This window comes from Trachemys scripta, unplaced genomic scaffold (assembly GCF_013100865.1).
Source record: "Trachemys scripta elegans isolate TJP31775 unplaced genomic scaffold, CAS_Tse_1.0 scaffold_28, whole genome shotgun sequence".
Taxonomy (NCBI): Eukaryota; Metazoa; Chordata; order Testudines; family Emydidae; genus Trachemys; species Trachemys scripta.
The window spans coordinates 2,697,026-2,718,453 of NW_023260513.1; the positions used below are offsets into that span (position 1 = coordinate 2,697,026).

Below are 21,428 nucleotides of genomic sequence, written 5' to 3' on the forward strand. Positions count from 1 at the left end.
CCTGGCACAACGGGGCCCTGATCTCAGCTGGGGCAGGGACTGTCTCTCCCTGTGTGTCTGTGCAGCGCCCGGCACAACAGAGCCGTGATCTCAGCTGGGGCAGGGACTGTCTCTCCCTGTGTGTCTGTGCAGCGCCCGGCACAACGGGGCCCTGATCTCAGCTGGGGCAGGGACTGTCTCTCTCTGTGTGTCTGTGCAGCGCCTGGCACAACAGGGCTCTGATCTCAGCTGGGGCAGGGACTGTCTCTCCCTGTGTGTCTGTGCAGCGCCCGGCACCACGGGGCCCTGATCTCAGCTGCAGCCTCTAGGTTATACTGTAACACAACTAGCTATTCACAACCCTGGGTTTAGCAGGCCAATGCTCAAACCAAGATACATTTGCAATGGGGGCAAAGGAGGTGCTCAAATATTACAGCCACAGGAGCCTAGATCAATAGAATTTGTAGCAGCAAGAGGTGCTAAGGGCTTGAGTAAGGGACACAGACCTGAACGATCTTCATTCCCAGGTGCCTGTTTAAGGGGGAAAGTCGCACTGACACCGCTGAACAGCCCCCCCACCCCCATAGCCGCCGTGGGAAGGGAAATACGTGGTAACCGCTACATGACGGGTACGTCTCCAGAGGAGATCACATGGCTCAGATACTTAAAAGAAGCCTGTGGAGTTTGAGAATGTGGTGGGAGAAGCGCAGCCCACTTTAGCTTTACCCTTATCTGGCAGCAGTAGTAAACTGTTATCCTCTGGGTGGCCCAATTGCTGGAGGGGGAGGTGACACACGCTTTGCCAGTACACTCCATGCTCCTGGCCCAGGCTTAGGAAAAGGCTAGGCTGTTATCTCAGCCTGGAGGCGGGGGGCAGGGGGTCACGGTGGACAAAGCAACGCAGCGCAAGCTCTCAGTGTGACGCTACGTCGGCTGTGATGCTCGGACTCCGGGCAGGGGAACAGCGAGTGGTGCGGTGATTTGACCTCTGCGAGGTTCCTTGGTGAGAGCGCTACTGGAATCCCACACCCAGATTGGCTGTCCGTGTTGTAAAACCGATGTGGAGAAATGGGAGGGAATTGCGCAGCAGAGGACCATAAATGTGACTCAAGGGCTGGAGAAAACAGAGAGACGTCGAGAACGCCGTCGGTTTAGCTTATTAAAAAGATCAAGAGGTGACTTGATCCCAGTGTACGAGTACCTTCGTGGGGAGAAAAGACCAGGTATCGAAGGGCAGAAAGGCATAAGCAACACCAACGGCTGGAAGCTGAGGCCAGACAAATCCCAATTGGAAGAAATAAGGTGCAAATGTGGAGCAGTGAGGAGGATAAGCTATTGGAACAAAGGACCCAGGGAAGCAGTGGCTTCTCTTGATGTCTTCAAATCCAGACCAGACACCATCCTGGAAGATGCTTGAGTCAAAGACAAGCTATGGGGCTCAGTACAGGGGCAACTGGGTGAAATAATCTGGACTATACAGGAGGCCAGTGTAGAAGCAGAAAAAGAACTGACAGGAAAGGGATGCAATGCATGACAGTTTGTTAGCAAGAGTTAGGCTAACTGTAACCTTAATAACGCGAGATTTGTAGAAGCAAAAAATGTGTGAAGCAAGTAAAAAAGAACTGTGTGAAAAGTTGCTGCGACCTTGTGTAGGTAATATGGAATGTAGACTAAGAGTCTACATTAGTAAGCAAAACAAAATATCAGAATGACCTATGTATAAACAAAATGCAACTGTTGCTCATTATTGTCTGTAACAAAAGGTATAAATGCTTGCTGTAATTGTTTACCTGTTGAGAGACCTGCTTAGCTCTCTCCCTCTGCGCAATTGTAAAAGTTAATAAAGCATCTGACTTGCTGTACCTAAACAAATAGTAAGAACTCTGTTTTTCTCCGACAATTTGGGGGCTCGTCCGGGATGGCAACGCCTGCAGAGGCACCGGCAGCTGCTACGGATCGTTCCCCTTCGAACCCCATGGCGCCACAATAGAGTTAGGAGACCTTTTGAAATCTCTATTGGGGTGTCGGAGGAGGACTGTCCGTGGGGCCGTCTGTCCCTGTTGGGCTCACGCCATCCGAACTTATTGACTGTGCAGCAAGGTCAAATGCTGAGCGGCGTAATAGGGGAATTGTTTGCCGCCCCCTGTATGCATATGCTAGGTGCATAGGGTTTGCACCTGTGTTGAGGGGTGGTTACCGCCTCAGGAGGGGTTTTTACCGCCTCAAGTGATGCATCGAGGTACTTGAGAATAGTACCTGGAGGTACTTAGGAATAGTACCTGGAATAAGGCCTTGGTGTGTGTGTGTGTGTGTGTGTGTGTGTGTGTGTGTGTGTGTGTGTGTGTGTGTGTGTGNGTGTGTGTGTGTGTGTGTGTGTGTGTGTGTGTGTGTGTGTGTGTGTGTGTGTGTGTGTGTGTGTGTGTGTGTGTGTGTGTGTGTGTGTGTGTACACCAGTGTGAATTGAGTGTTACCGGAAGACACCCAGCGTACTCTGCGAAGTCTTTTGGCTCGTGACCAGAACTACTCTAACGCAAGCCCGGTAACTAGAGGATCTTTTAGGAGATCTGACCCACGGTGGGCTAACTCGGCCTGGCATCGTCCGGCAAGGAGGCTACCTGGGTCTAGGAGTGTGTGAACCCATCTTCCCTCCCCCTTTTCCTCTCTGTGTGAGCCACTGACAGTCTGATCATCTCACTAGATGTAACAGAGTAAGCGGCACCGTCTCTCTGAGACTAGCCGACGCTCTTTGCTGAAGGGAAGTGTAGGAGGGTCGTGGCCATCCTCGTTAGTCTCTCCTGTGTGACTACCCTGTAAGGAAAGATCATTAGTTTATGTGCCGCTAGCACGGACAGGGCATCCTCCTCCCTGTGTGTGTGATTGGAAAATGGGTGAGGGACAGTCTAAGGATTCCCTCTCACCCACTAAGGGTACCCCAGCTTATTTCATGTACGTACATTATAGTACTAAAACCTGCAAGTATTTAGAAAATTAGAATCATTACACGCGTGAAAATTCATCTAAACAATGCCCACTAGAAGGTACCTTCAATCTAAATAAAATCATACATCTCAGAGGAGTTTTTAATCACCAAAAAGCCTCTGACACACAATGGGAGCAATTTGTCTGTTAAAAAAAAGAACAAGTTAATTTGAAATTCAGCTTGGTCCAGAGATAAAGAGAAAGTTAATCTGCGTTCAAGGTCAAAAATCAATACAGACCAGGCTAAGTACAAAAAAAACCTGCTTTCGGCCCCAGCTAACTGTAAAAAAATATAGACATAGTCAAACCAAAGGCAGTACAAGTTACAGTGCTGAAATTACATTTGCAAAGCTTAACTGTCCAGTGAGATCCAACAGTCTGCCTTTGCGACCCTGAAGCCGGCGTGGTTTGGGGACGCTGAAGAAGCCACAGGCTACACCTCAGGGTGTAAAAAAACTGCCCTCCCAAGAGAGGAAGCAAGTTAGAGATTGCACAGCACCTTCTCTGAACGTTATACACAGACATAGCCAGTCTGGACGTACGTGTGTGAGTATGAAAGTGTGCCTACTCTCAGCCGCACTAAGTCTGAGAACCGGAGAGGGATTTAGCATTCCTCTTTCCACCCCGGTTGACCGGGAAAGGTGTCAGGTGGATCTACCCCAGTCGTAGCAGGACTGGGCAATAGAGAAGTTGGAAAAAAAAAAAGTTGTGTACTTCATAACTAAAATTGAGCAATTAAGAGCATAAATCATGAACCAGGCAGCAACTCAAACCTACGCCCAGGGCAAGTTGCAAGCCTTGAGACAGGACTTCCAGGCAGAAAAGGAAGCACTGGCTAAGCAAGTACCGGTCCTTCAGGGACTTGTCAAAATTTAACCATTTGTGTTTGCATATGCTGTAAGAGCAGTGTGTTTGCCACACAAAAAAATTAAATAGTTAAATGCCAATGAGTCATGCGTTTTGCCCAAGTGGCAAGCCTCACAAAAAAGAACTCGAGTAGCCTTGTAAGTAACAATGTTTAAAAAAAAAGACCAAAAAGAGTAAGGGCTAGTTGAGAAGCTCACCCTCCTATCTAAATTGGTAGTGAAAAAGCCGGTGCCCATGGAAGGGACGGTTCAGCGAAAAAAGCAAAATCGGGCCCAAGCGGGCAGGCAATAAATAAAAAAATTAAAGAACAAGTTAGAAACTTTAAAAGCATAGTAAAAAAAAAAAAGTAAGTAATTATAAGCATGGGGATTTCAAATCCCCAAAATAATAATTAAAATAGTAAAATGTGTGTAAGACAGAGTCTTTGTACCAAAGTGCAAGGCTCTCCTTTCTTCTGCTGAATAAAGCAACTCTTCCTTATCCCTGTCTGGCTGTTATTGGCTCTCAGCTAGGTGGACCCGATGTTTTAGTGACAGTTACTGGCGACTCCGGTTAATAAATTTCTGTCTTATACATTTAGGCGTTAAGTGTGTGGATGGAACTGAGCCTCTCATTCGTAATTCCTCAGAGTGGAAGCCATCGCGTGCGATGAAGCTCTAAAGCTGAATTGGGATCCTTCTGTCCCGTCCCCTGTAGTGGTCAGTATTAGTAGAAATTCCTGTAATAGGATCTTATTAGGCCATAATTCCCTCTGTTCTCTGTGTAATTCTCTGTTAAAGTGTCAGCAGGCAAATAAGTAGGTCTCTAGTAAAACCCTCTAAGGATAGCCTTTTAAATTATATGTTAAATAAATAGCCTTTACCCAGTGTTCAAAAAAAAATAAAAATTTGAATTTGTTTTTGAGTAACAAAATAGCAGATAAAAGATCTGGTAAAAAGAGAGAGAAGGACAGTGCCCCTGGCTCTGTGTGGTCGAGCTGTCACTTTACTAAAAGTGCATAAAGATTTTGTAAGCACAAAAAAACCAGTTACACCTTGTGTAGAAATTGATGTGGCTAGTGTTGTAAAAATTAAATTGTAGATAGAATGTGCATTTTCCCCAGAACATGTGCAGTGTATATTGTAGCAAAAGTAAAAAAAATGCAAACCTACCAATATAGGTTGTGTTGTCTCTTTCAAATCACTGAGTGTTTAAAAGCAAAAAGCAATCAAAAGTCTAAAAAAGTTAATTGTGACCCTTTTAAAGTAAAAATCTTTAAGCTGTGGATAGCTTTAGATCTGAAAGCAAGCCAGAAAGCATCTGTATTAATGCAATTTTCTAACTAATAAAATAAAAGCCACTAAAACCTGGGCTGCCTATAAAACAAATACAAAAAAATATAAAGTAATTCCTCTGTTTTGTCTAAAATCAACAAAAGTATGTGTGTATATAAAAAAAATATTTTAAGCAATAAGTGACTGCCCAGAAGGGGTAGACCTCTGTTCTTTTGTCTTTCAGATCATAAAAAAAAACGGATGCCAGCTGAACAGCATTCAATGTACCATGCATTTACTAGTACAATAAAAATTATTTTTGTGTTCTTTGTCCTGTCTTGTGGTGTTTGTCTTGTAGCCAAAATTGTTGAGTTTAATATTTTCATAAGACAGTCTAGTTCAAAATTAAATAAAAGAGTTAAATCAAAAAGCAAATACTTGTTTTTATTCAACTTAAAATACAAAAAGTGTTTAAATAAATCAAAAAAATGTGATATACTAAAGTCTAATCCAGTTGCTTAAGTAAAAAAAAAAAACTTCATTGGGCAGATTTTTTTTAATTGAAAAAAATTGTTGTTAAAATTTGCATACCAACAGTCTTTAAAAGCAAGGACATGAAAAGTTAACCCACTCCCCATATTGCCCATGGGATCCTTCTGGCTACTTCAGATTTCTAGCCAGAGGGCTGGGGAGCGAGGAAAGCTATTGGACACCTGAGGTTGTACCGAGTGGACTCCTCAAAAGTGGGTGTGCTTGTCCTGGTTTGTTGCTCCAAAGCTCTGTAATAAAGTTCTTTTACTGGAAGGGTGTACATGGCATACATTGAATAATCAGACTAATGTACTGTATAATAGCAATGTGTATGTGTTCATTGTTGGGAAAGGGTGTATGAGTGAAAAGTGGAAGTTTCCTTTGTAGGTTAAAAGAAGCCAAGAAGGGGAGAAGGAAAAAGAACAGAACGAGTTAACTGAGGAAAAATAGCTAGCAAGCTCAGTCCAAAGATAAGATGCTGGCACCAGCCAAGGACACTGCCCACAGCTAAGACTTGGCTAATAGCCAAGAACAGGGGGGCCTAAATGTGCCCAAGCAACTATAAAATCTGCAAAACACTGCCAGGCATTAATGAAATGTGTTAGGTTTCTTTTCTCACAGATAAAAAAAGTGCTACCCAAAGACCCTAGCAGCCCTGCCATTCATTGAAACAAGGAGACTGAGTCTACGTAAAGTCCATCAACGAAAGACTGCTTTGGCTCCACACTGGAAAGGCCCTTTCCAAGTCCTGTTAACCACCACCACCACTGTGAAGTGCCAAGGACTACCTGCCTGGACCCATGCTTCTCACTGTAAAAAGACCCCTCCACCTCGGGAAGACTCTCCGACTGATAAGCCTATTTCTCCTTCTAGCTCTGCTGTGTCTTCTAGACAGCAAAAAAAAAAAAAAAAAAAACAAAGTAAAGTGCTAGTAACCTCTGCCTTGTCCACTGACAAACCTACTGTGCCTCTGGATTTTTCTAAAAAAAGCAAAACCATTACAGAGTCATGTGCTAGTAACCTCTCCCCTGTATGATGCTAAACCACACTGTTTCAAAAAAAAAAAAAAAAAAAAAAAAACACTTACTTCACTGAAACCACAAAGTCCAAAAATTCCTAACTACAAAAGACATTAAAAACTGACCCTAGTAAAAAAACAAAAAATTATACACTAGCAAAAAAAACCTTGTGGGACCCATGCTTGAAAACGTAGTATTAATTAAATGTTGAGGTTTATTCTACAGGCTGCGCCCTGTGTTTTGGATAAGTCCTTCAGCATGTATTGCCCTCCCTAATTAGATTTTAAATAATAAGTACCAAAAGCACCTTGTTGCCATTGCCCCTGCCATCTCCTCCATTACACTATTACCCCTGTAACACATCCAAATACAGACAATGCCATATATTTGATAAAACCAATGACTAAAGCCTTCACACTTTAGTGATTTATTTAAATATTGTTTAAAAAAATATATTTTTAAAGTTCAAAATATCCCATATAAGCAAACAATTAAATGAATCAGTAAAAATAAAAGTATATAATATCACTACCAGTAAACCCCCAAAATTTATAATTGCTCACAAAAAGCTGCCATTAAATTAGCACAACAAAAAGCTTAAGTTATTTCCTCTAAAAAAAAAAAAACTTGACCAAATCCCTTTAAAATGAGGCCAATAATGCAGCAGCAGTTTAAAATATTTTTAAAAACCAAAAACATAATAAAAAATTAAAGCAACTAAAAAAAGCCATTGGCCTTGTTTCTGGAGCACAACTAACCCAAGTACAGGCTAAAGTTAGTAAGTTACATGTTATTTCCGCCCTTAGTTCAATGACCCAAAAGTTGCTAACAAAAATAGTATTAAATAGCACTAAAGCTAAAAAAGTATTGCAGTAAAATCTAGCATGTTCAAAAATTCAAAATTTCCTGAATGACCAGCTAATGGCCATTCGGAATGATCTAGAGCACCAGGCTTGGCTCACTGCCCTTACAGACACATCAGGAGCACCATCTGATCTGTGGCCATAGAGACATACTTAGAGACTTTCTAAGTGAAAGTGCAAACGTTCTCAGTGCTCCTTCCAAGCATATGGACCGGTTCAGGGGGTGAGCGCTCCCACATACCGAATCCTGCCAAGTCCATAAAAAAATGCATGTAAAATTAAGTAATTCACCGAAACATCTAAGAAATTAAACCTCCTGGTATGCCCAATCGATTTTTAGTCAGTGCTCCTAAAATTACATCTAACATTTAAATAAAGTTAAAAAGTCAATGGACATTTTGGCCGTTACAACCCCCACAGCTTCAGTGTATCCGTAAACTAAAGCCAAAAAAAGTTGTTACTCTTCATGACTACGTTTGCTAAAAGAGTAAAAAACAAAAAACTACCCTGACAAGACACTTATTTTTTTAAGCTAATGATAGCTGTGTGTATGTTAAAGCCACCACATTGCAAGACATACATTTTAATCTCATTACCACTGCAGGCAATCATATTATTTACTGGCCTGCAAATAAAATTTTGCAAGTAGTCCTTAAGTTCCAAATACCCTTTAATTGAACTAGTTTAGTACCTAATCGATTTCAAAATTTGCTTTCACTGTTACCAAAAGTTCAAAAAATCTCTAAAGTACAAAAGCAAATTCACATGCTTCAAAATATGTATCAAGTTAAAAAGTATGCCTTTCAGACAGCTTATAGAGTATCCACCTTATGTACTAAGTATAATGTATTGTGTTATATAACTAAAATTGTACAACAACCCCATCATATTATTGCTATAAAAATGTTATTGCTTGTGTTGTGCAGGAGTATGTTATTGTTGTTGTAAAGGACGTAATAATAGTAATACCTTTCATGTCCATGCTCATCATGCATTGTCATTACATCCAATCAAAACCCCTAAAGTTAAAGCATCTAATATAAAATCTGAATTCCGAAATTTAATGCAAATAAAAATTTAAAAATGTTTGTTGTACTAGTAGTACAAAAGGGGGGGTTGTAGAAGCAGAAAAAGAACTGACAGGAAGGGGATGCAATGCATGACAGTTCGTTAGCAAGAGTTAGGCTAACTGTAACCCTAATAACGCGAGATTTGTAGAAGCAAAAAATGTGTGAAGCAAGTAAAAAAGAACTGTGTGAAAAGTTGCTGCGACCTTGTGTAGATAATATGGAATGTAGACTAAGAGTCTACATTAGTAAGCAAAACAAAATATCAGAATGACCTATGTATAAACAAAATGCAACTGTTGCTCATTATTGTCTGTAACAAAAAGTATAAATGCTTGCCGTAATTGTTTACCTGTTAAAAGACCTGCTTAGCTCTCTCCCTCTGCGCAATTGTAAAAGTTAATAAAGCATCTGACTTACTGTACCTAAACAAATAGTAAAAACTCTGTTTTTCTCCAACACCAGATCGGATGGTCTAATAGTCCCTGCTGGCCTTAAAAATCTATGCCAGCGGTGTGGGGACTGTCAGGCGTTGGAGGCTATTAAGGCCAGGGGAAGCAATGACTATGGGGATCGCATGGCAATACATGCATTTAAAACAACCCAGGGAGAGGGTTCGGATGGGGCAATGCAAGTTGCATTAGGTCTATCACACGGCCCATTCCTGATGGATTTAAAGGGAAAGTGCACAATTAAAATAACTGCCCTTGTCTTCCTGGTAGGTGGAGAGACAACAGTCCCGCGGCTGATTGGCAACAAGATGAAGGAAGAGAGGCCACAAGCAACTAGAGATCCTGGTAAATATTTTTGTCTTGGTTAAGAGAGGTTTCAGAGCGACCTGGTGATGTGATTTGTAGAGGGACCAAAAAGGGCGGGGGGGAGTTGATGCCCTTTTTGATGAGCTAAAGGACTGAAAAGGGTTTAGTATGTTTGTTTCATGCTTGTTTTTTTACATTAGTGAGTCAGATCATTTCTACCCTGGAAGGCTTTATGGACAACTGAAGAACTGGGGTAGTAAAAGGCTGTCAATCCAGAAAACTGTGTGCAGTACCCATCAGCCCCTCTCAAAAATGAATATGGGAGAACCAGACTGGTTCAGCAAGGGTGAAGGGCCTGGGAAAAGCCTCCCATGAAGAGTAACTGAAAAGATTAGGGTTGTTAGAGAGGAGACTGATAAGAGGGGACAGGATAAAAGGCTATCAAACAAGAGATGGGATAGAGAAGGCAAATCGGGAGTGTCTGTTCTCCCTGTCTGCTAGTACAACAAGGGGATGTTCAGTGAAATTAAAAGGTGGCAAATTCAAGACTGATCAGAGGAAATACTTTTTCAGACAATGTGTGATTAAACTGGGGAACTCACTGCCGCAGGAAGTTATTGAGGTCAAAGACTAGAAAGGATTCAAGGAGGGAATGGATGTTTATATGGATAACAAGAATATCAACAGTTATCTCAATTAATGATAAAGATTTTGGAAGGGATATAAACCCTCTCTAATTTCACCTCTCCTGGCCCTTGGAGTCTCCTAACCTGGCAAAGTGTGGACTGGCACCGTCTGTGTGGGGTGGAGATGCCAGGTATGTGGAAAGCCAGTCACTTGGAGACTTGGAAGGGAGAGAAGCAATGATGGTTGTATTCAAAACAGCTCTGTAGACATGGAGGGAGCAGGATGGGTGCTTGGACATCTCACAAGGTGTTAGGCCCTGCATGGAGCAGAAGGGAAGGTACTTGGTTGTATGAATGGACAATCTCTTTTGCATCATGGTAAGTGGAGAGGTGATTGTCCACATGCTCCCTGTCCTGAGAGTGGTGGAAGATAGGATAACAGACACAAGTAAATAATTCTGTGGATTACAGTAGCAACCTCAGTTGAGCTCCATTGTGCCAGGCACTGCACAGACACACAGCAAGAGACAGTCCCTGCCCCAGCTGAGATCAGGGCCCTGTTGTGCCGGGAGCTGCACAGACACACAGTCCCTAACCCACAGAACTTGTAATCTAAATAAACAGATACAGGATGGGGAGGAAAGCAAAGACCGAGAAAGGAAGTGATTTTGACCACACAGGTCATTAGCAGAGTCAGGAACAAAACCCACATCTCTTGAATCTGAGGACAATGCACCATCCATATTGGCCCTCACTGGCTTAAATATGAGATTTCACAAACATTTATAACATGCCTCGGAAAGGAGATAATAAATTGAGGTTTTGCACTTTTATTTGCTTCGTTAATATATACTAAGATATACTAAGAAGGAACTAATTTCTTTATGATGACTAAGAATTCAGGGGATTTTTCTACCCTGAAAATCTCTATGGAGAACTGGCAGGATTAAGACCCCAGAAATACTAAGGAATTTGGGCCAAGATTTCCAAAAAGACTAAGGATCTTGGGTGTCTACTGGATGCTCCACTTAAGACTACAGCTGGCTGGAAAATGCTGGTCTTCCCCCTCTCCCCCTGCAGAAAAATTCAATGTGAACAAAAAAAATAATTGTCATTAAGATTCCAGCTGAAAATTTTGACTTTACATCAAAAACTGAAAATTGTTGACCAAACCCCAAACATTTTGGGCCCAAAACTCAAAACTTTGTTTCCAGTTTTCCAACTATCCCCCCTCCCCATTCCCCGCCCCAAGTAAAGCAGACAAAGTGTGTGTGAAAATTTTCATTTTGGTCAAACCCCCAAGCCTTCGATTTTCCTTTGAGAAAAAGTTTGGATGGAATTTTTCCCCGGGTTTGGCATAGCTGAAACCCTGTAGAAGGTCTTGATTATCAGAAAGTGCTAAAAAATACACACACAACAGGCCACTTCAAGAGGTCTCCAAGTTGGATGTCCAAAAATTGAGGTTCCCCAAATAACTAGTCATTTTTAAAAGTCCTGGACTTGAGCAATTAGACAGGAAGGGTGGCTGCTCCTGCTTTTAAATCTAAAAGTCCCAGATTCAATCCTCATACATGATCCAACTGTGGATGCCTTTGAAAAATTGGCTAATTCATTATGTGTCTAAACGGGAGCTGAGCGATTGAAAATCTTGTCCCTATGGTGGCTTTATACCCTCTATAACAGAGCTGGTCAGAATTTTTCAGTGGAAAAGCCTATGTCGGAAAATGCTGTTTCATTGAAATCAACACATTTCACAAAACTCTCTCCATTTTGACAAAACGTGATGTGAAAGTTTGAAAATGCTTTGTTTTGCCTTTATCATTCTATTTTTTGTTTTGGCTTTTATATTATAATCATTTCAATATGAATTATATAATATATTAATTTGATATTATACCTAATATTAAAACATTATATGATATTTCAATATTATCAAAAGAAAACATGGGAAATGTTGATATTGACTTTTCATCTCTAATCGGGATGATTGTTTTTAAATACCAGAATTTCTCCTGGAACGGAAATTCCAGATTTTGAGCATTCTGCTCTTCTAAGATAAATCCTGGGCTGCCCGGTAGCTCTCAACTAACTTAGTGATGATCATAAAAACCATTCTCCCCATCAACCGCCGTATGGCCCCAAAGTCTCTAGTCTTCCAAAGATGGTTAGTAGAGCTGAAGGAAAGTTTTTTCATTGAAAAGTGGCCTTTTAAAAATAAATACATATTTTCACAAAAAGTTATCCAAATTCCTCATTCGTTGTGCTTTCATTTTCAAATTTTTGCATTTTTTTAATTAAAACCATTATCTAAAAAACTGGAGGGGGGCGGGGGGCTGTGAGTGTACCAAAAACCCAGTTCTCCTTTTTTTCAATAATTTTCTAAAAAGGGGAAAAAATTATTTCTTTCATTGGAAAAAAAAAAGTGGGTTTTCAAACTCTTCCAAAATGAAAGTAACTTCAAAATTGTTTGCAAAATGAGTTGTTGATGATTCACCCACCCTTAGCATGTGGCCCTAAAAGATAAGCAGGGTGTTTATAGCAGTAGCATTGGAACACGAGACCAGTCAGTCTGTGCAGGAGAGGTGGTGAAATATACAGAGCTAGATTTAGCCTCTCCTGCCTAGAGCAGGGCCGGCTCTAGGTTTTTTGCCACCCCAAGCAAAATAATTTTTGGCTGCCCCCACCCCAACCCTGGGCTCTCAACCCCCCACACCCTCTGCCGCCCCAGCCCTGGGCTCCCCCCACCAGTGCTGACTCCGCCTGCTCCCCCCTCACCTCCAGCCGGTCCGGCGCTGGCAGGGTCGGGGTAAGCAGCGGGGCTCCCGGGCCGCGCCTCAGCCCAGGGTCCCTCCAGCCAGGGCTCCCGCCTCCAGGACCAGCCGGGACCTGGGAGGGCAGAGCCAGGGGATCGCCCCGGCAGGGGGCTGAGGAGCCGGGGCAGGGTAGCCCCAGAGGGAGCGGAGCCCGGAGAGCGGGATGTGGGCCCCGCATGGCAGCGCTCCGCCCTCTATGGCCCCGCTGCTGCCTCTGGCCACCTTGCCGCAGCCCTTGGGCAGCTCGAGCTGCTTCGCCCAGCCCCGCTGCGGCGCCGGGGGCAGCCACCCTGAACCACCTGCAGGCGGCTCCATGTGCCCCGCGGAGCAGCCCCCAGCCTGAATGTCCCCCGCTCGGAGCCTGCCCGGCCCAGCCACAAGGTGCAGGCGCTGCTCCCCCACGGCGCGAACCGCAGCGGCCATAGGGCGCCCCCCGCGCACGACGCGCTGCTGCTGCCAGGGCCGGCTCTAGGTTTTTGCCAAAAAAAAAAAAAAAAAAGGTGGCTGGAATGCTGCCCCTGAAAATGTGCCGCCCCAAGCACGTGCTTGGTTTGCTGGTGCCTAGAGCCGGCCCTGGCCAAGAGGCAATTACCAGTCATTGCAGTTCTCACCCTACGGCTGCTACGTTGGCTGCTTGTGACAATCTCCTTCAATGTTGTTCTTTTTCAGCTCTCAGCCTACAGTGCATTCGAGATCAGAAGATTCCAATTGCTCTGGGTGTCATCATCGCAGTGCTGGTCTCCGTTATAATTGCACTGGCCGGTGAGTGCAGAGCCCTGACGCCCCTGATCTCAGGGGCTAATTCTCAGTCACTCCTTTCGTGGCCACAGTACAGGCTGGGCACTGGGCCTCCCCAGGAGAGGAGTGGGACAGGGGTTGGGGAACCTGGGGGTCAGGCAGAGGTTGAGGGGGATGTAGGGTGTGTGTCTTAGTCGGGTGTTTGAGTCCCTTCTCTGGCAGGGACCCACATTCAGACACCAGCTCCAGGAGCAGGACGATCTCTCACCACAGCGCTACTTGCTTATTTTCAGTGAGAGCCCCCCAAGCTTGCCCGCCCCCCATTGACGCCGCGTGCCCGGATGACTGGATCGGAAACCGAGGCAAATGCTACTTCTTCTCCAAGATGGAAGGGAACTGGACATCCAGTCAAAGCAAATGCTCTTCACTCAGCGCCTCCCTGGCTGTGATTGACTCCCCGCAGGACCTGGTGAGGGAGAGACGCTTGCGCGTTGCAAACACAGCTGAGAGTTCCAGACAATTCTTCAGTGCGAGCCACTGACCCGCGCCGCTCAGGAGGTGCAAAGCGAGGAGATGCCGGCCCTGAACGGCCAGCGTTCGGGGAATCTCTGCTGGCGCAGGTGGCATAGTCCCCACGAAGCAAGAGCTCCGCTAACCCCAATGCATCGTGGGTATGAGGTCACCCAGGGATACTAAGCCAGCGGCATAATTTAAAGCAACTGCCCTGACTTAGTTCTAGGCTCGGCCGAACTCCATTTTTATTTTGACAGATAATATCAATGTTTATTTTTAAGCATTTTTTTTAAACCATCAATTTACATTTTCGCAGTAATGGGGAAGTGACGGGAGGCTCAGACAGTAGGGGGCGTTAGCAATCATTCTTTAGTGACAGTAGAGTAGGGGTAGTCAATTATCTTTTGTCAGGGTCCACATTGCTTGGTCAAGGTCAAGGGCCAGACTCCAGAGAAAATAATAATCATCATTTAAAAGATTTCTGGAATACATTCAAAAGCGTCTGGTAGTTTGGATGGGCCCGCAGTCCGCGTATTGACTACTCCTGCGGTAGAGGTTGAGATTCAAAAAACTGAAGCTTTTTGACCTTTAAGAGTCTGGCCACAGGGAACTTGCAGACTGAAAATGGCTCAGCTGGACGTGTTCACGGGCTAAAACCGCCCCAAATACTTCTGGTCAAATCCTGTGGGACAGATGAACAAGTTCTCCCACAGCCCACTATGGAGAAATATAATCTATGGAGATATACCTATCTCATAAAACTGGAAGGGACCCTGAAAGTCATTGAGTCCAGCCCCCTGCCTTCACTAGCAGGACCAAGTACCTATTTTTCCCCAGATCCTTAAGTGGCCCTCTCAAGGATTGAACTCACAACTGTGGGTTTAGCAGGCCAATGCTCAAACCACTGAGCTATCCCTCCCCCCAAGGGGGCTAGGAACCCTAGAAAAGGATAGTACACGCCCATAGAAGCTGCAGTTCTGACTTCAGTTCAGGCCTGTGTATCGCAATAGGTTCTCCGTCTCTTGAGGGCTTTGAATCCAGACGGGGTGTCTGGCTGGAAGATCTGCGTTAGCCAAACACCAGTTCTTGGGCTCAATAGCGGGAGGAACTGGTGAAACGTGAAGGCTGTGTTAGACAGAAGATCAGACTGGAAGGTAGAAGGGTCCCTTCTGGCCCAAACTCTATGAACCTATGAAATTTCTCCTGCTAAATTTGGGGCAAGAGGGTAACTTTGAGGACACGCATCAGAGTTAAGAAGTGGATACCAAAGCATATGCTTCTAAGGGGGAGAGCAGCTCCTGGGGAATCAAAGGCGGAGGGTAATTGAGGCCGGAGAGTGAGGAACATGGCAGATATTTTTCTTTGCTTTCTGTAGGATTTCATGCTGCGCTATAAAGGGCCCCCTCACCACTGGATTGGCCTATGGAAGGAGCTGAACCAGCCCTGGAAATGGCCCAATGGAACCGAATTCAACAACATGTGCGTCCTTTTCTCTCTCTGGGGTACAGAGAACTGTAATAATCCCTTGGGCTTGGGTCATTAGCAGGAACAGAACCCACATCCACAAAAACAACTCAGCAGCTGGTGCCCCCATGTGGCTGGGTGCAGGGTGGCTGGGCCTTCCCCTTGGTCACCTCCTCCTGTTGGGTTGCCCACATGGGTTTCCCATGGCCTAGCCCTCCAGGCTGGTTGCCCAAAAGTTCAGTCCCCTTCCAGGGCATTGAAGTCCAGCTGTAAGTTGGACAGGGCCCAAGCTGGCATCCCCCAGCTGGCCTCTTCAAATCCCTTCGGCCAGCTCCCCCTGTAGGCCGTCAGCAAAGTCCTTCCAAATCAAACGGAACCGCAGTCTCCTTTCACAGAGCAGCAGGTCCCGTGGCTTCTATCAAACTCAGTCTATACAGACAAGACAAAGAATAAAAGGGGAAACAACCTTGTCAGAGCAACAGAGCCAGGATTAAAAAGCAGATCTCCTGAGCCACAGACCCGGCGGCTTCTCTGTATGGACTAGGGAATGCCTGTTGGTTTCATTTACAGTCCTCCTTCCTGCCTGTTGCAGGTTTCCAGTGAGAGGGGAAGGGCAGTGCGCTTTCCTGGATGACATTGGTGTCAGCAGCTCCAGATGCTACTCGGAAAGAGGTTTCATCTGCAGCCGGCCAGACGATTGCACTAGAAGGAAGCCAAGCGCCGCCAGAGGGGACACTGTCTAAGCTTAAGGAACCGCTGCAAACTCTTCAGTGATCGCAGAACTTGCACAATGGTCATTTTTAGGGGGCATCCTACCTCTGCAGCCATGGCTTTGCGCAGATGCCTGCAGAAATCCCAGTGACAAACACTAACCTCCTGTAAGATTACTCCGTTACCACGCTGGGTTTTAAACCCTTTTTGTTTTTAGAAAAGGTGAACGTTGGGATCCCCTTGATATAATTCTGTGACCTTCATAACGAACTCAGATTCTGCAGAATCCCCGCTTTTTTTTTTTTTTTTAAGTGTAAGTTTCTAGCCTTTGTGGTTTCGAAGAGAACTGTTCTAATACGAACAGAGCTTGAGTCTGCAAAGAGCCTGCCATGACTCAGGGTACATCTACACTACAGGGGGGAGTCGATTTAAGATACGCAAATTCAGCTACGTGAATAGCGTAGCTGAATTCGACGTATCGCAGCCGACTTACCCCGTTGTGAGGACGGCGGCAAAATCGACTTCTGCGGCTTTCTGTCGGCGGCGCTTACTCCCACCTCCGCTGGTGGAGTAAGAGCGCCGATTCGGGGATCGATTGTCACATCCCAACGGGACGCGATAAATCGATCCCCGAGAGGTCGATTTCTACCCGCCGATTCAGGCGGGTAGTATAGACCTAGCCTCAGAAAAGTGCCTTATCATCAGGGCCAGTGTAACCACTAGGTGAACTAGGCGGCCGCCTAGGGCGCCAAGATTTGCGGGTGCCAAAAAGCAGCGCCCCCCCAAAAATGTTCACACTATTGCTGGAAAACGAATGAATAAAGAAAAGAGAAACGTCGTTGAACTCGCATTTTAACTTGTCGCTCTTCTCTCGTACATTACAGCTATAGCCTATGCGTTGCGGGCACAAGCGTATGCTTCACTACACTACAAAGTGGCAACGACCTCATTTTTCTCGTCGCGCGCAGCCATTACCCGTTCCGACAGCTGTTTATAATGCCAAGTTTACTAGTTTTTGGAGGTTGTCGACTGAGGTTAACTATTTTTGTTGAGTTGTTTCAGATCTAAGACTCTGGCAAATTGCATCATTTCGCTAATACATAACATACTGACACAGTATTTGCGTGTATATGTTTATCATGTGTGAATATGCATGTGTAAGGGTGTTGAAATTTGTCATATTGATATTGTCAGTTGTTGTTGTACGACAGAGTCGTTATTTTAAGAGGCATGCTATGTTGTGCAAAGTGAAAACAATAACAATGTCAACACTGTCAGTTTATTCATTTATTTTCATTAAAAATGTAGACTAAATAATGAAATTAATACATTTTCAAGCCGAACGTGTATTAATTCTAATGAACAATGCCACATTATGCAGTATTCATTTTTGAAAGTTTATAATAAGTGATGCTCCGGGGGGGGAATGGAGGGGGGGCACAAGGTGCAAGTTTCTCCTAGGGTGCAAAATATCCTTGCACCGGCCCTGCTTATCATGGAATTGGTGTGTTAACTCTGAAACCTATCAATGGCTGTGGGATCTAGACCAGCCAACATGACCCGACTCCAGGAAAGAGATTTTCAGATTTCAGGCCTCTGGACTCTACGCTATCACCCTAAACTTTGGGGGAAGGCCTAAAAATCAGAGCACATTGAAATTTTTCATTTAGAAACATTAAAATTTCAAATTTTTAAAAATAAGGAGAAAATGTTTGATAAATGTCTCTTTTTTTCCCCGAGCCAACTCCGCTAGAAATGAAGTGGTAAACCCTCCTTTCAATTCCACCTCAAAAACTTGATGATATGGTCTGAGTGGATCAGGGGGAAACATATTTTGAATGGAAACCTTTTTCCTCCAAGAAAATGGCTTTTTACCAAAAACAAACATGTCTGTGTAACCCTTGAGAGGGGAAGTGATATCTTTTATTGGACCAACTTCTGCTGGGGAGAGAGAGAGATGAGCTTTCAAGCTACACCGAGCTCTTCAAGTCTGGGAAACGTACCCTAAACCCCCCTGTATTCACACCCTACACTCCACTGCAATTATATTTGCCCAAAATATACCGTGTAAGAGATCATTTGAATACTAATAGCATGCTGGCCAAATGCATGTGTTAACCACATACGTGAAGTTCTGAATTCCCCGTGTATCATGGTCCTAGAACAGGCCTGTCCTATAGACAATGTGGCTTTGCCTCGGTTTATATATTAGCCCGAACAAAGGGTTCAAGCAAAGCAGCAGGGGTTGTCTTGAGCCCAAACTTGAGACAGAGAATTAACCCGGCTCCTGCACCTCAGAGAGACACAGGCATGGGCGGCTGGTGAAGCTTTCCCTGGGGGAGGTTAGCTCCCCATCCCGCCTTTTTTACCTGTGGCCCCGCCCCCGCTCCACCTCCGCCCCCACTCCACTCCCACCCTAGCCCTCCCGTGCTCAGACCCCTCCCTGCTCACACCCCCCCGCCCACCGTGTCCCTCCTCTCCTCCACCCTCTGTGGGGACAGGGGGGTGAGGAGTAATGCAGTGAGCAGCAGGCGGGGGGGTGTCTCACGGGGGCGGGGGATGAAGAGGGACATGGCAAGTGGTGGGCGGGAGGGGCTCACGGAGAGCGGTGGAGGAAAGGAGGGATGTGGTGAGCGGTGGGGACATCTGGAGGGGGAGGAGAGGAGGGAGGTACTCAGCCAAGCAGCGGTGGGCAGTGTGGGCCTTGGGGAAGTGGGGCAGCAGGGAGGGGAAGAGGCGGAGCACAGGCGGGGCCACCACGGCCCAGGCGTCTGGCGGCGGGGTGGTGGCCCCACGGACGCAAGGGACTGAATCCCCATGGGGCCTTCCGAACTTTGAAAACAAAGACAATTCTTTGGGATTATAAGGAACAGAGAGATTCTCCATCCTGATCTGCCACTTAAGACGACAAGGGAAACCAGCACCTTGTACTTCTATGGAAGGCCCTGAGGCCATGTCTACACTACAAACTTATGGTGACGCAAGTTACATTGGCCGAAAGCCGCTGCAGGTACGACATCGCTTGTGTGCATATATACTTGGCTCCAGGGCCGCCCGGGGCGGGGCTAAGTGGGGCAATTTGCCCCAGGCCCTGGGCCCCACAGGGGCCCCATGAGCCCTTGTCGAGAATCCCTTTCCTCATCCGGTGGCACTCCGGCTCTTCAGTGGCGGGGGGCCCTTCAGACGCTCCGGATCTTCGGCGGCTTTTCAGTGGCGGGTCCTTCAGTGCTGCTGAAGACGCAGAGCAACTGAAGGACCCGCTGCCGCCACAGACTTGGAGCGCCGCCCGGTGAGTACAAGTGCTCCCCCACTTTGCCCCAGGCCCCCTGAATCCTCTGGGCAGCCCTGCTTGGCTCCCTGCGATGGCGGTGCGCGTACTCACCGAGAGCGCTTGTATCCATGTATAGTGATGTGCCCCATGGGTAGGTGCCATTGGCCACTGGGAAGTTTTGGCCATGCAGGATGGGGCCAATATGAGTTGCACAGGGTGAGGTGGGAACATGGAGTCAAGTTTCCAGTGTGCCACTGCCCAGACACACACAGCGAGAGACAGTCCCTGCCCCAGCTGAGATCAGGGCCCCATTGTGCCAGGCGCTGCACAGACACACAGGGAGAGACAGTCCCTGCCCCAGCTGAGATCAGGGCCCCGTTGTGCCAGGCGCTGCACAGACACACAGTGAGAGACAGTCCCTGCCTCAAAAATCTGCCAATCTAAATAGACAACACCAGATTATTATCCCAATTTCACATGTAGGGAACTGAGGCCCAAGAGGATGAAGTGACTTGTCCGTGGTTACACAGAAAGTCTGTGGCAGAGCCAAGAATTGAACCCTGGTCTTTTCACTCTCTGCCTTTCTCCCACAGCCACCCTGCCTTGAGTGGTGGCTGCTAGAAAATAATTTTAAAAATGAACAACAACCTCTTCTTCTCCCTGGAAATTCAGGTTCCAGCTCCCCTACGTTTCCCTGGAGACTATGTAAAATGCCGGAGAACTGGTAGGATTATGATGATACCAGGGAGTCCATACAAGGGAAACCTGATTCATCAAGACAAGAAGAGATTCTCTCTTGAAAACGCCTAGTTGTTTATTTGTTAACTCCAACACTTGGGAGAAAAGCAGTCTGCGTTAAAGACTCACTAGCTCCGCTTCTTCCATTAGCCCTGTGTCGTGACGTGCCTGGATTGTCCTAATCCACCCCAGTTCATCTCATAACTGCAAGATTGCTGGATGCCTCACCCCAGCTCCCTTTAGGCTGAGAGCCGGTGTGAATGTGAACAACAGCAGAGGACAGAAACAGTGTGAGAACTTTCCGTTCAGTAGAGGTGTGATAACATCTTGGGTGCAAGGTGTCTAGAGCTCTGTTAACCACACGCTTGTTTGCTGTCTGGTTTTGCTAAAACCCTGGCGATGTTTCCCTTGCCTCACCCCTCCCAACACCGTCTGGCTCACAAAACCCATGTTCACTGACCTCACAGATGTTATCCACATAACAGGGTCGGCCGCCCCCTGCGTACCCTCTCACGGCCAGGTGTGACGCCTCGGTGCCCTGCCTCAGTTTCCCCTCGTGGGCCCTCAATACATTCCAACAGTCCACAAGTCCAATCAAAGCCCTTCTTGGGGTACCATAAATTCCAAAACAAACAAGAAAAGGTCTTCCGGCCCAGCCTTAAGCTGGGCCTAGACCCTAGACCTCCTCCCTGAGTGTTCTCTGGGCGGCTGGCGGAGACGTAAGGCCTGGTCTGCCTTCTCCCCAACAGAAACCAAAACTTTCAGCTGGGTTTTTCTATCCAACCACAACACCCTTCCTCCGGGACCACTGCAGCAAGCTTCACTTCTTGTTCCTCTCTGGCTGTTTATAGAGACCAGCTACCCTCTCTGGGTACCTCTACCCTGCAAGAAAAGCCTTGCAGCATAGCCGTGGCTGGCCCAGATCACCTGACTTGTGTGTTTCTTTAATGCCTTTATTACTGATTCCTAGCAGCACCCACTCCGTGCTTGGAAGTTTCCAAGAAGCGGGGAGAGGGAGTTCAGGAATAGAGATGATTTAAAAACAAACAAAGAGAATTTCCATCCCATGGGAAATTCCCATATTTTGAGATTTTTGTTTCATCCCAAATTGTGACAGAAAGTCAAGAGACTGATATTTTTCTAGGAGCAAAACGTTCCAAAACATTTTTGGTTTGGGAAAATGTCAATGAAAATGACATTATTTTTTAGATTTTTGGTGACATTTTCAGTGGAAAACT

The 21,428-nt window shown here is 45.9% G+C and overlaps 1 protein-coding gene across 1 annotated transcript; it reads left to right on the forward strand.

Moving 5' to 3' along the window:
• Positions 1-358: 358 nt before the first annotated feature.
• Positions 359-16,539, forward strand: LOC117870397 (C-type lectin domain family 2 member D-like). The gene is made up of 6 exons (XM_034757531.1): positions 359-608; positions 9,281-9,355; positions 13,425-13,517; positions 13,787-13,962; positions 15,382-15,485; positions 16,063-16,539. Exons 1-6 carry the CDS (start codon positions 359-361, stop codon positions 16,211-16,213), a joined length of 849 nt encoding a protein of 282 aa, XP_034613422.1. The 3' UTR covers positions 16,214-16,539.
• The last annotated feature ends 4,889 nt before the right edge of the window (positions 16,540-21,428 follow it).

Coding starts and splice junctions, on each gene's coding strand:
- LOC117870397 (XM_034757531.1), top strand. CDS start 359: ATGCTCAAACCAAGATACATTTGCAATGGGGGCAAAGGAGGTGCTCAA. Junction 609..9,280: donor TGGTAACCGCTACATGACGG/GTACGTCTCCAG, acceptor TCTTCCTGGTAG/GTGGAGAGACAACAGTCCCG. Junction 9,356..13,424: donor ACAAGCAACTAGAGATCCTG/GTAAATATTTTT, acceptor GTTCTTTTTCAG/CTCTCAGCCTACAGTGCATT.